General features: G+C 40.0%; 1 protein-coding gene across 1 annotated transcript in view; it reads right to left on the reverse strand.

Moving 5' to 3' along the window:
• Positions 1 to 13617, reverse strand: part of PEBP4 (phosphatidylethanolamine binding protein 4) — a 360168-nt gene that overhangs the window by 168643 nt on the left and 177908 nt on the right. The window contains exon 3 of the mRNA XM_007950834.1: positions 7356 to 7454. Within this exon, the coding sequence (XP_007949025.1) occupies positions 7356 to 7454 (99 nt within the window). The remainder of the gene's footprint in view (positions 1 to 7355; positions 7455 to 13617) is intronic.

The raw sequence follows: 13617 nt of genomic DNA on the forward strand, positions 1-13617 counted from the left end.
TTTTCTCCTTGTCTCAATACTGAAGAATAAGGATTTGTGTCAGTTTTACAGACAAGGAGCCAGTTTCAAAGAGGCCAAGTCACTTGCCTGAGATCATTCAGTAGGATTAGGATTCAAACACAAGGATCTCAATTCATGCCAACCCCATAATGAAAGCAGAGGGCTATAATCCTTGCCCTATTCACTGTGTTTGCCATTTATCTTATTCACCCAACACACTCAGAGGTCCTTTTAAGAAAACATGATAATTATGGAAAAATTCAAACATATCCAAAAATAGATGAGGGTATTGAAACCTTGGAGGTCCAGTTAATTCCACCTAGAATTGGTTGCATTTACAGCAGCCAAAGGTTGAGGGCACTGAATGAAAGTGAACCATGAACTTGTCATTTCTTTTTCTTTCTTGAAACAAAAAAGATATTCAGGGCAAATTTTAGAATCATTGACGGTTTCTAGGAAGATTTTCTTTTTTGGAAGTAAAAAGGTACTCTTGTCTCCTTAATTGTTCTTAGTGTTCTTTGTCACCCATCATGATATTCTTCGTGGAAAGTATTAATATACCATCTTCCTGTGTTCAATATTCTCATTAACAATAAAGAGTCGAATGAAAATATCTGCATGAAAAGCCCTGAGCACTAATTTCAGAGACAAATAGAAGATGAACCAATAAGCATTTCTTATGAAATGAATGATATAAATTAATTGATATCTTAATTAGGCCTTAGCAAGATGATTATTAGTTAGATTGAACTAGAACTGAAAAACATGTTTAAGGAAAAGCTGAGGATGTAGCACTGGAGAGAGAAAGGTGTTATCTGTCAGTGCTCAATTAGAAATCTCTTTTGTCAATGAGAAATTTTCCAACAGGGGATGGAAAATGACTGTGCTCTAGATATTAGTTCCTGCCTTCCTAGTGTGGCCAGGTTTGATCTTGTCCCTGAGCTAATGAGAACCTACAGGATATAGGAAGTGGTATCTGAGAGATCCTTTGATGTCCTTGTCATACCATCATGCTGCCACCTCCTTCCTCTGCCTCATAGAACAGAAACCCTGTGAGGGCACAGACTTCATCTATTTTGTTCATGTTTGTAGCTCCAATGCCTGACTTAGAGAAGTAATAACATAACATAACAACATAACATAACATAACATAACATAACATAACATAACATAACATAACACAATACAACAGCAAACACTTATATAGAACTCACTATGTGTTTCTCGGGAGCTCTGGTGGCATAGTGCCTAAGGCATTTGACTGCCAGCCGGAAGGCTGGCGGTTCAAACCCACTAGCCATGCCTTGGAAGGAAAGTTGGGCAATCTACTTCTGTAGTGATACTGCCTCAGAAACCCAAGGAGGGGTCACTATGAGTCAAATCTGACTCCATGGCAGTGAGTATGTGTTTCTGACACTGTTCTAAGCACTTAAAATAACTGTTATAAGTGAGTATATGGAGTATACTTTATAAGTGAGTACAGTGAGGAGGCCTTGGTGGTTCACTGGTAGTAGCATTCTCACTTTCCATGCAAGAGACTCAGGTTCAATTCCAACCACAACACCTATGTACAGCCACCACCTTTCTGTCAGTGAAGGCTTGCATGTTGCTGCTATAATGTTGAATATCAGAGCTTCCAGACTGAAGTGCACCACAAAGAATGGCTTGGCAATCTATGACTTAGAAAAATCAGCCAACAAAAACTATGAATCACAACAATCCAGTCCCATTGTGCATGGGGTCACCATGAGTCAGGGGGAATTTACACAGCAGATAACAACATACTGAGGGCCAGAGAGACTGCTACTTGCCCGAGATCACAGACTGGGATTCAAACTACAGCAGTACTTGCTCCTAACTTGTATATTGGTGTTCGATAAATTTTTGTTGAATTAAATGAATAAGGGATATCATGGATGCCTGGTCCTTACTGACAGACTCCTCCCTAATTTCTAGTTTTCACTTAAGTTGTCCTCAGGTCTAGAGATTCACCCTACCATATACTAGACCCTCCCAGGCTCTCCCTAGAGAGCTGAAGCTATTTCCTGTATTCCTAGACACTGATTAGTGTTTCAACCTTATCAGATCATCCCCAAATTGTCTTTACTGAGGGGCTTCCACGGCCATTTAGATTGGTCCCTTGAATATCAATGCCAGCCTAGACACCACCAAGTTGGCCTTTGTGGCCCATCTTCACTCTGTGTCTGCAGTGATTTGTATGAGGTGCCTTACTGCCAATGCTGCTTGGATGATGACAATATGTGGGGCTTCCTTTGTATGAGTTGCAAAATGCTTACTAGGACTCTTTTACTTGCCAAGATAGCGTTCCTTGGGGAGGATACCCTGGACATATCTACCCATAAAGGGTAACTAAAAGAAAGGTCGAGGAGTGAATTGTTGTCTTTCTATCATACGGAGGGCTGGGGATAGGGGTGGGGAGAACACAGAGATGATGTTTCCCATACTACCTTCGGACATGGTGGCCTGGCTTCGGCCACAGTGGAACTGATGGTGGAGATGGGATGTAAACTCAGACCACATGGTATACAAGAAAGGGCATGTGGTTGGGAATCAGGAGGCCTGTCTTGAAGACCCACATCTACAAATGACTAGCTGACAGTCTGTTTCATTCCACCTCTCCAAGCTTCATTTCTTCCAGTTATAAAATGGGGTTAACGCTTAGTTCACAAAATTACTCTGAGTATCAAAAGAAAGTTTCAAAAGCACTTTTCACTTGTAAATTGCTCTACAAAATGGATGATATTAACAACAACCAAGGCATCCTGACATTGGACTCTGCGGTCTTCCTTCAAGTTACTAAACTTCTTCTGGATGCTTCTTAAATGTAGATGCCCTTCTTGACAACAACAACAACAAATAAATAAATAAATAAAAACTAAAAGAAATACCAGCAGGGATATGCAGACTTTTTCACACATGTGATAGCTTTAGATTATTATATTTTATATTATATGAACGAGTAGTATAGAAATATAATAGACAAAGGCACTAGACTCGTACAAATAAAATTATACACTCTTGTCAAAGCCCCAGCAGCATTGGCTGGGCAAGCTAACATCTCTTCTAATTCTCTCATCCGTAAAATGGGAACAATATCTGTCTTGTCAGTTTACACACTTGCTGTAGTGATCAAATGCAATCAATGTGCACAAAAATGTAATCAATCCACAAAAAGCAATTTGAGAACCATAAATTGACCAACTCAACAAACACTGAACCTACCATGGACAAAACATTATAGTTGGAAAGTAGCACATAATCTGAAAGTGGTTCTCAACTCCATCAGACTCTAATCTCATTTTTGTAACAAATAATTTATATCATCCCCTTCACTATCCGGAAATAAAGTTGTAACCTAAAGACACATTTTTAAAAACTTAATGGAGTTCTGGTGCCTTAGTGTTTTAAACATTTGTTAACCAAAAAATTGGTGGTTTGAACCAATCAGCTGTTTCCTGAGAGAAAGAGGAGGCAGTCTGCTTCTGCAAAGATGTACAGCCTTAGAAACCTGATGGGCTGTTCTACTGTGTCCTAAAGGGTTGCTATGAGTTGGAATTGACTTGATGGCAGTGGGTTTGTTTTGGTTAGTCTTTCTAGATTAAAAGTTAAAAGTTCTGCAAACCAGTTGTGGTGGTGGTGGTGGTGGTACCTAGGAATTTGCATTTCAATAAACTCATTGGTGGATGCTAATGCACACTAATGGTTGTGACTCACTTAGCAGCAGCTCTGGTAGTCTAGTGCCTAAGGCACTTGACAGCTAACCAGCACATAACAACAACACAAAGGAAGAACTTTTGGGTGTGATTAGAACCCTCTCTTCCTTTGGCTGAGGTCAAGAAGCTGAGACTTACAAGAGTTTGATTTATACCATATTTGTGTTTTTGAGCTGGTGGACTCTGGGAGCTGGTGGGCAGGACCAAGTGGATATAGCTCAAGAGAGCCGCCACTTCCTGCTAGCCACTCAGATTAGAGAAAGTGGGTGAAAATGTGACTGAAACCCAAGCCTTCTCTGGCCTGAAGGGGGAAGGCTAAAAGCTGCACCCCGGCAGGTGTCCCTGGTAAGCTCTGTGGTTTAGCAGCCTTGCTGGACAGCTGCCACCTGCCACCTGCTCCACTTCTAAGCGGGGCTGCTGAGCCTGTGTGAGAGAACTGCTCTGAGTGGTGCTGGGGTGAGGAAAGAGGGGAGGGGGGGCTTCAGGCTTAAAAGAGAAGCAGCTCATTAGTCCCAAGACCCCCTTGACTCTGGAATTAGTCAATCATAACTGCTTTTGAACTCTAGCATCTAAATTGCCTGGTAGAACCATCTTACAGAAATCCCGTGTGCTTGGGGTTGACTATGAATGTGATGTTCAGAGTAATCTTCTTTCCTGAGAGTGTCAGTGCCCATGACATTTCCTGTTACAGATTAAATTGGGTCCCCCACCCCCATTTCTCCAACAAATACTTGTTGGAATCCTAACCCACAACACCTTTTGGGAATAGGGTTTTCTTTGTTATATTAATGAGGTCATATCAGTGTAGGGTGTGTCTTAAACCCATTAACTTTTGAGATTTAAAAAGAGCAGATTAGGCACAGAGAAGCAAGCATAAATGGTGGAAAGATAGATGCCATGTGGAAATCACTAAGGAATGAAGAAGGCACTTGACTGCTAACCAGAAGGCTGGCGGTTCAAACCCACCAGCCACTCCTCGGAAGGAAGGCTGGGCATTCCTACTTCCGTAGTGATACTGCCTCGGAAACCCAAGGAGGGGTCGCTATGAGTCAGGGCTGACTCGATGGCAAACAACAACAACAACAACAAGAGAGGCTAAGAAGAGGATTTTCCCCCAGAGTTGACAGAGAATTGTCCTAGAGCCAGTGCCTTGGATTCAAACTTCTACCCTCCTAAACTGTGAGAAAATAAATTTGTTTGTTAAAGCCACCCACTTGTGGTATTTCTGTTATAGCAGCACTAAGAAACTAAGACAGTTGAGGAATTCCAAATCCAGATAATGGCAATCTCTCGATTGGAGTCAGGTCCAATCTCTTTTCCTTTTTGGCCTTCAATTCCCCTCCTTTCCTTGATGGCATGAATCTCTCTCAACTCTGCCTTTTATGGTGTTTCCAAGGCTCTTTGCCAGCCTGGGGTGCACTCAGCCACGAAGTGTGTTGGAACATGCTCCATGCTTTCTCTCAGGAGCCTGGCTTGGAGTTGAAGAAGCTAGAGGGGGAGCTGCTTCCAGGGCCTATGCCAGGAGTTCTCTAAGGAGAGAGTCCTGGGAAGGACCTGTGGTCACAGGGGCACGGGTTGGCTGCTGGGGTAACTCCTCCCACTCCTCTCCACATTCCAGTGGTTGTGAGTGCCTGCCTTGGTCAGCAAAATCAATAGCTAGTTCAGACTGATACCCTTTCCTGTAATTCTAGAAAGAAAAATACAAATTCTTTATAATTTGTGGTAGTCTCTGTTTTACAAAATGGTGTCAATACATTATCTCATTGGATCCTCATACCTACCACATAAAGTATGTAAACTCGTTTCCATTTTATGGATAAAGAAACAAAGGCCCAGAGAGATTCCACATGACTTGACAGAGGCCATGGAATTGGTAACCAGATAAGCCTAGGTTCAGGCTCAGTTTTTCTAATTCTGGGTTCCCACTATCTTATGGAGACTATGTCTTTGTGCAGTCTGCAAAAACCACGAGCAAGTTTTCTAGGCACAAATATATGAATGCTTTAAGCTAGTGTAGCTTTTCCCAAATTGCACTGCCAGGCGTTTATGAGGAAAAGATGTAATTGTCAGACAAGATTGAAAAATAAGTTCCCCTGCCACAGTTCATATTAAGAGCCCTGATGGACAGTGGTTAAAGCACTCAGCTGCTAACCAAAAGGTTGGCAGTTCGAACCCACCAGCCACTCTGTGGGAGAAACATGTAGCAGTCTGCTACCATAAAGATGTGCAGCCTTAGAAACTCTATGGGGCAGTTCTACTTTGTCCTATAGGGTCTCTATGACTCAGAATTGATTTAATGGTAGGTTTTTTTTTTTTTTTTGTAATAGTTTATATCCTAATATTAAAAGCTCCAAAAAGTCCTTCACTGAGGAATGGGATTAACCCAGAGTTTAACAGCTTAACTCAGAGTGTCCAAAACTTGATTGGCAATGGGACCCTTTTTTATTTCACATAATGTCCACTGTTATGGACTGTGTCCCCTGATAATATGTGTTGTAAATTCTAATTCCTATACATGTGGAAACAATCCTATCTGGGAATAGGGTTTTCTTTGTTATGTTAACAAGGCCAAATGCGTGTAGAGTGTCTTAAGCCAATCACTTGTGAGGTATAAAGAGGAATTTAGGCACAGAGCAAGCAAGAACAACTGGGGGAGACTGATGCCACGTGGAGATGGACAAGGAATAGAAGAACAAAAGTTGAAAAGAGACAAGGATTTTACCCCAGAGCTGACAGAGAAAAAATTTCTGTTCCTTAAAGGCACCTACTTGCAGTAGCTTTGTTACAGCACACTAAGAAACTAAGATGTTGTTATTAGGTGCTGTAGAGTTAGTTCCAACTCATAGCAGCCCTAAGCCCAACAGAACAAAATGCTGCCCATTTCTGTGCCATCCTCACAATAGTAGGGATGTCTGAGCCCATTGTTGCGACCACTGTGTCAATTCATCTTGTTGAGGGTCTTTTTTTTTTCACTGACTCTCCACTTTACCAAGCATGATGACACTAACAAACCTACTACCAATTCTCCAAATCTGTTTCTCAGATCTACTCTGGAAAAGGTGAGCCACACGCTTCACAACTATAGGGAAGACAGAGGGACAAAGATAAGGGGTGGCCACTTATCTCTGTAAGAAGAAAAGAAAATCACTGCATCTCTTGCCTACCCCTTGGCCATCAAGAGAGGGTACTTCTGCAGGACTACCCTGCCAGTTCTGCTACCTGGACTGCACAGAACCACCCAGTGTCCCAAATTCAGGCCCTGGCTGTGGAAGCCAATTGTCAAAGTTTTAGGAACTTTGTAAGTTACTCATTAAATTGTCAGTTGCTTGAAATTGACCACAGTGGTAGAAGGTATACCATAGAAATCAGCAACACAGTGCAAATCAGGGCCTTCTTTTCCTAAGAGCTGGTTCATCAGCACACCATGGGCCCTGGGGTGGTTTTTGAAACTGCTAGAAAACTTAGGAGGGGCAGTGACAGGTGGGTGCTGGGGACAGTCTGACAGACAGCCTCACTTTTAACAGTGTCCAACTCTCCTGCATGAGAGCTGAGAACTGGACAGTATGATACTTTTCCAGCTATAATCCCAAATGAGTCAGAAAGTGTCTCCTCGCTACTTACACTGATATCTGTTACCAGCCAATGTCTCCAGAAGCGAGCTGTGGGAGAAGACCTGCTGGGGGCATCTGGATCCACCATGATCAGGATGTAGGTTGCATCCTAGAACAGATTCACCAAAAAGAATGTAGCAACATGGCTAGAATTTTGATAGAAAAATAATAAGGCAAAGACTTTCCCCCACTCTTTTTAAAATTGTGGTAAATATGTATGTAACAAAACATTTGCCATTTCAACATTATTCACATGTATAGTTTAGTGACATTAATTGTATCCATCACCATAATCTGTTTCCAACAATTTCCATCACCCTTAACATCACCTCAGGAGCTCTGGTGGCATAGTGCCTAAGGCACTTGACTGCTAACCAGAAGGCTGGCAGTTCAAACTCACCAGCCACTCCTCGGAAGGAAGTTTGGGCAATCTGCTTCTGTAGTGATACCACCTTGGAAACCCAAGGAGGGGTCACTATGAGTCGTCCGACTCCATGGCGCATAACAACAACAACATAACATAACCTCAACTACTCCTAAATAGTGAGTTCCCCTTTCTTCCTCCCTCCTGCCTGCCCCTCGTAATTACTAAAAACCTAGGGTCTGCTCTCAAGAAGTTTATAGTTTAGATGGAGAAACTTATCCATTAATTCAGCAAATATACATATGAGAGTTTACTCTATGCCAGGAACTGTACTAATCTCAGAGAATATTTGAAGATTGAATCATCCCTTCAACAAGCATTTATTGACCACCCAGTATATGCCAGAACTTCTAGTTGCTGGAAATCTAACAGAGAGCAAGAGAGCCATATCTATCTATACTTCAGGGAGCCTTTACTCTATGTGAGACACACAGATAATAAAAAATAAAGGAGGAAATGTCAAGTTGTGGTTACTTATATGATTATTAAAAAAAAAAAACAAAACAAAACCAAAAAACACCAGGATGGTGCAAGAGGGAGGAAGCATCGCAGAAGAGAAAACAGCTACCACACAGTACTTCAGGCTGGAAAAGTTAGAATTTAAGGAATAGAAAGAAAGCAGTTGCTGCTAGGAAGAAGCAAGGGGGAAGGTAGACAGGGCAGGTTGAAGAGCTGGGCAGGGACCAGACCATAGAAGGTTTTGTTGGCCTGAATAAGGAGTTGGGGTTCTGTTGTAAATGCAAAGCAGAACCATTGGAAGTTTTTAAGCAGGAGAATGATTTGCTTTGATTTACATTTTTAAAAATATTATTTTGGCTACTGGGTGAAGAATGAATGGTTAACATGGAGGCAATATAGGAAGTAAAAAGGCCAATTAGGAGCCTATTGTAGTATATAAAGAGTGTATGTTCATTCTTGAAATAGAACAGTACAATGGATATAAAGAAGTAGATGGATTGTGGATGTGTTTTTAAATAGAATCATTAGGATTAGCTGATGGATTGGATGATAGGGCAGTGAGGAGTGGGTGAGGAAAGAAATCAAGGATGACTCTTTGGTTTTGGCTTTGGCAACTGGGCAAATGCCATTTAAGAAAAGAGAGAAGACTGAAAAACAAAACAAAACAAAAAAACCCAAACTCGCTGCCATTGAATCGATACAGACTCACAGTGACCTCCGTTTGGTTTCTGAGGCAGCAAATCTTTATGGAAATAGGTTGTCCCATCTTCCTTCCATGGAGTGGCTGGTGGGTTTGAACTACTAACCTTCTGGCTAGCAGTCAAATGCTTTAGGCACTATACCACCGGAACTCCTTATAGAGAAGAGTAGGAGCGGAGAACGTTTGAAGGGAGAAATGAAGTTCTGTTTTAGACATTGTTATGTTGTGCCCCCCCACCCCCTCCACCAAACTATGTGTTATAAATCCTATTCTCTATGCCTGTGCTTATAATCCTATTTGGGAATGGGTTGTCTTTGTTATGTTAATGAGACAAGGTTAGTGTAAGGTTCGCCTTGAGTCAATCTGTTGTGAAATATAAAAGAGATTAAACATGCATGTGAAAAGCAAAAAGCAGAGATGGAGGAAGATAGTTGCCAAGTTCCACGACAGCAGGAACAGACACTCAAATGAGGCAAGGACCTTCCTACAGAGCCTGTTGTTGTTGTTGTTGTTGTTAAGTGCCGTGGAGTCGGACCCGACTCATAGCGACCCCTCCTTGGGTTTCCGAGGCAGTATCACTACGGAAGTAGATTGCCCCATTTTCCTTCCGAGGAGTGGCAGAGAGAGAAATACTTCCCCTAGAGCCAAACCCTGAATTTGGACTTCTGGCCTCCTAAACTGTGAGGAAATAAATTTCTGTTTGTTAAAGCCATCCATTTGTGGAATTTCTGTTATAGCAGTGCTAGAGAACTAAGACAGTATATTAAGTTTGGAATGCTAGAAGACAATCAAATATACTTATCATTTGAGTCTGGAGTTGAGAGAAGAAAGCAGGATTGGCTATATAAATTTGGTAGTTGTTGGCTGATAGATGGTCCTTAACTCCATAGAATAATGAAATAACCCACGGAGAGTGCAGACATAGAGAAGGAAAGAGGTCTCATTACCGAACTCTACAACATTCTAACGTTGAGAAGAGAAAAAATTCCATCAAAGGAGGTTGCAAAAGCAAGGAATGAGGAGGAAAACATGAAAAATAAGTACCACAAAGTCAGGAACAGAAAATGTTTCAAGAAGGAGATAGTGATGAGCTGTGGTAAATGCTACAGAAAAGTAGGACAAGATGAGGATGCAGATATGACAATTTGATCTGTCAACTTAGAGGTCCTGGTTATCTTGACAGTCAGTTTGAATAGAGGAGAAAGGACTGGATTTTGATTGTGATAAGTCTACACACAGGGAGCTCTGGTAGCACAGTGCACAGGGAGCTCTGGTAGCATAGTGCCTAAGGCACTTGACTGCTAACCAGAAGGCTGATGGTTCTAATCCACCAGCCACTCCTTGGAAGAAAGGTTGGGCAATCTACTTCTGTAGTGATACTGCCTCAGCAACCCAAGGAGGGATACTGCCTCAGCAACCCAAGGAGGGGTCGCTATCAGTCGGGTCCAACTTGACAGCACATAACAACAACAACAAATCTACACACACACACACATACACACACAGGAATCCAGAAGAGAGAACTGTATGTTTGATAATAGCCAAAAATTTGTTCTAGTCAAAGCAGTAGGAGAAAAAAAAGAAACAAAGTATAAATATTATAAAAGAACCAAACTATTATCTCTATTATTATTATTATTATAATTCAGGAGACTTGATTGCCTACTTGGGAAATTCGAAAGAATCAACTGAAAAACTAGGCTAATCCAGTAAGGCAACCTATTACAAAATGTACACACAACCAATACTTTCCTATACATTAATAATAATTAGAAAATAAACTTTTAAAAATCTCATTTACAATTTAACAAAAACATGAAGCATCTAGGAATAAACTTGAGGAAATATGCAAGATTTATACAGAGAAAATAAAAACCTTACTGATGTACATAAAAGAAAACTTTAATATATGAATATTTAACATATGATAAAGTTATCATTTAATATGTGATAAGGTATTTAATATACAGTAGTGGAAGAAAGGCCTGGTGACCTACTTCCATAAAGATTACAGCCAAGAGAACTCTATAAAGCACCTGTACTCTGTGACACACAGGGTTGCTATGAGTTGGAGTCTCCTTGATGGCAATGCGTTTTTTTTTTTTCAGTATTGGGGCAATTGATTCACCATGGAAATAAACTTAGGTCTTTATTTTTCTCATATACAGAATAACTTTTAGCTTTAAGTGTGAAAATGAAAAAAATTTTAAAATTAGTCTAATAAAATTATAGTTAATTCATACAATGGGATACTCTGTTTAACATTAGATGTTTAAATTCTAATGTGGAAAGATACCCACAATACCCTAGTAAGTAAATAAGCAATTGGCAGAACTGTGTGTATGATGATATTAAATGTGCAGGAAAATTTTATATCTCTAACTCTCTCTATGTGTGTGTATATATATATATATATAGATAGATAGATAGATAAATATACATATTTGCATATTCATAGAAAATGCCTGGAAAAATACTCACCAAACTGTTAACAGTAAATGGCATAAAAGAAAAGATTGAAATATTTAATTAGATATACTTTTGAAACTTTGACATGGCAATAAAAGCACAATAAAATAAAATTCAAAAACAATAAACTGGGGGAAATATATGCAATATCTGTAATAAAGAATTAATATATAAAGTACTTTTATGAATCTATAAAAGAACAACATGGATGGATAATTGGCAAAATAATAAACAAAAATGACCAATAACATATAAATAAATGCTCAATTTTACTAGTCAAAGATACACAAATAATAAAATAAAATCCTAACTGCTTATAAACCTGGCAAACATATTTTTTAATGTTTATCTTCAGAGTTTTTAAGATACGTAGAAACAGTGAGTAAGGTACAACAGTCTTTGTAACCTGTGATTCTATTTTCTTTTTGGATCATTTTACATTTTTCGCTACTACTTCTTTCTTTCTTTATTTATTTATATTGTGAAGTGGGTGAAAGCTTACAAAGCAAACTCATTTCAATACAGCATTTCATACACATTTTATTTCATGACATTGATTGCAACCCCCATAATGTAACAGCTCTCTTCCCACTTCCTCTCTGTAGTTATCTTTCCCATGTCCTTCTTTCCTATCCATTCCTACCCTCTGAGCTATCTCCCTGTACAAATATTTCTCTTCTGATCTCCAATGAGTGATTGTTCTAAGGAATGTACCTACCTAGTGTAAGTGTTCACCCTACATGTCTGTCAGCTATTTGGCTGGAAGCCATAGGAGTGAGTTCAATTCTAGGCCCAAAGGATGACTAGGGGCCACAGTCTTGGGGACTTCACCAGTCTCTATCAGACCAGTAAACCTGGTCTTTTTTTTTTTTTTTTTTATGATTTTGAGTTTTGTTCCACATTTTTCTCCCATTCTATCCAGGATCTCCTGAGCTGATCCCTGTATGAGTGGTTGACAATGGTAACTGGGCACCATCTAGTTCTTCTGGTCTCATGGTCATGTAGGCTGAGGTTTGCATGGGGAGGGGAGAGAAAATTGATTCCATTTTCTTGTTAAAAAGTAAAGATGAATATCAGAAACATATCATGCACAGATATACTACTCCATTGAAAGAGAACTAGAAAAATAGTAACTTAAATATTGACTGATTATCTCTGAGTGTTGGGATAATTATGAACTTTATTTTTTTTTGGTGCTTTTTGGCATTTCCCAAGTTTCTGCAATAAAACACATTGATTTACACTTACAAATAAGGATTTGTACTTCTACAAAAGCTACTGTAAGAAGTCCTAAAACTCTCTTTCTACTGCTGTTCAAACAACCCCAGAGAAATTCTCTATGGAGGTTTCTTTCTCTTCCTTCCTCACCCTTCCTTATTTTCTCCAGCTCCCCAGCTGCAACTCTCTCGATCTGATTCTTAGTGAGCTAGAAGGGCAGTCTTTGTCGATGAGTCTGTGCTGTATGCTGCTCTCTGAGGTGATTATATCGTGAGGTTTGCCCTAGATCATCTCCCCGCTAAGCACCCCTCAACAGACCTCCTCAAAAGCAGGACAGAAGGGGTTTCTGTGGTTATGGTGCTAGCATTTTCTTTCTCAGTGCAGTCAAGGATCTGGTTGCCAGCCCTTTCAATGGGGTCAATTGCCAACAGAAGTTCACTAGCAAATATTTGGCAGAGATGGAAGTGGATGGGGATGGGAGTAGTGTTCATTCAATGAATTGGGGGACAGATTATTCCAGACCTTGGCCCTCAGTTAGATGCTATGAAGCCTGACCCAGGCCTCTACCTGTTCTGTGCAGGTCCTTGGAGAAGACAGGGTGAGGTAGGGTGGGGAGGAGATGAGCCAGTGTCCAAGCATGGGAAATTGATTTCTGACCCTCGTGGCCCATCTTCTAAGCATAGTCAAGAGAGAAGGACCTGAAATCAACACATGTCATGGAATTATCTCCAGGGATTTTTGTACTAGCTGCATATCCTCTTTTTTTTTAAACAATTTAGTATATTTTATTCTTAAATCTTTCATCTCTAAAATGTTATAATTAAAAAAAATTTCTTTCTTTTCTTTGCTTTTACAAATTCTTCAATGATTTTGTCACAATTAAGGTGCTGAAAAAATATCTACTTCCATACATAATGAGGATAATTAATTGATTTTCTTTTTTTTTTTAATTAATTAATTTATTTAATTTATTTGTTTTTATTTGGGTGAAGATTTACAGAG

The sequence above is a fragment of the Orycteropus afer genome, unplaced genomic scaffold (genome assembly GCF_000298275.1).
Source record: "Orycteropus afer afer isolate SDZICR_OR568_19922 unplaced genomic scaffold, OryAfe1.0 scaffold00289, whole genome shotgun sequence".
Classification (NCBI taxonomy): domain Eukaryota; kingdom Metazoa; phylum Chordata; class Mammalia; order Tubulidentata; family Orycteropodidae; genus Orycteropus; species Orycteropus afer.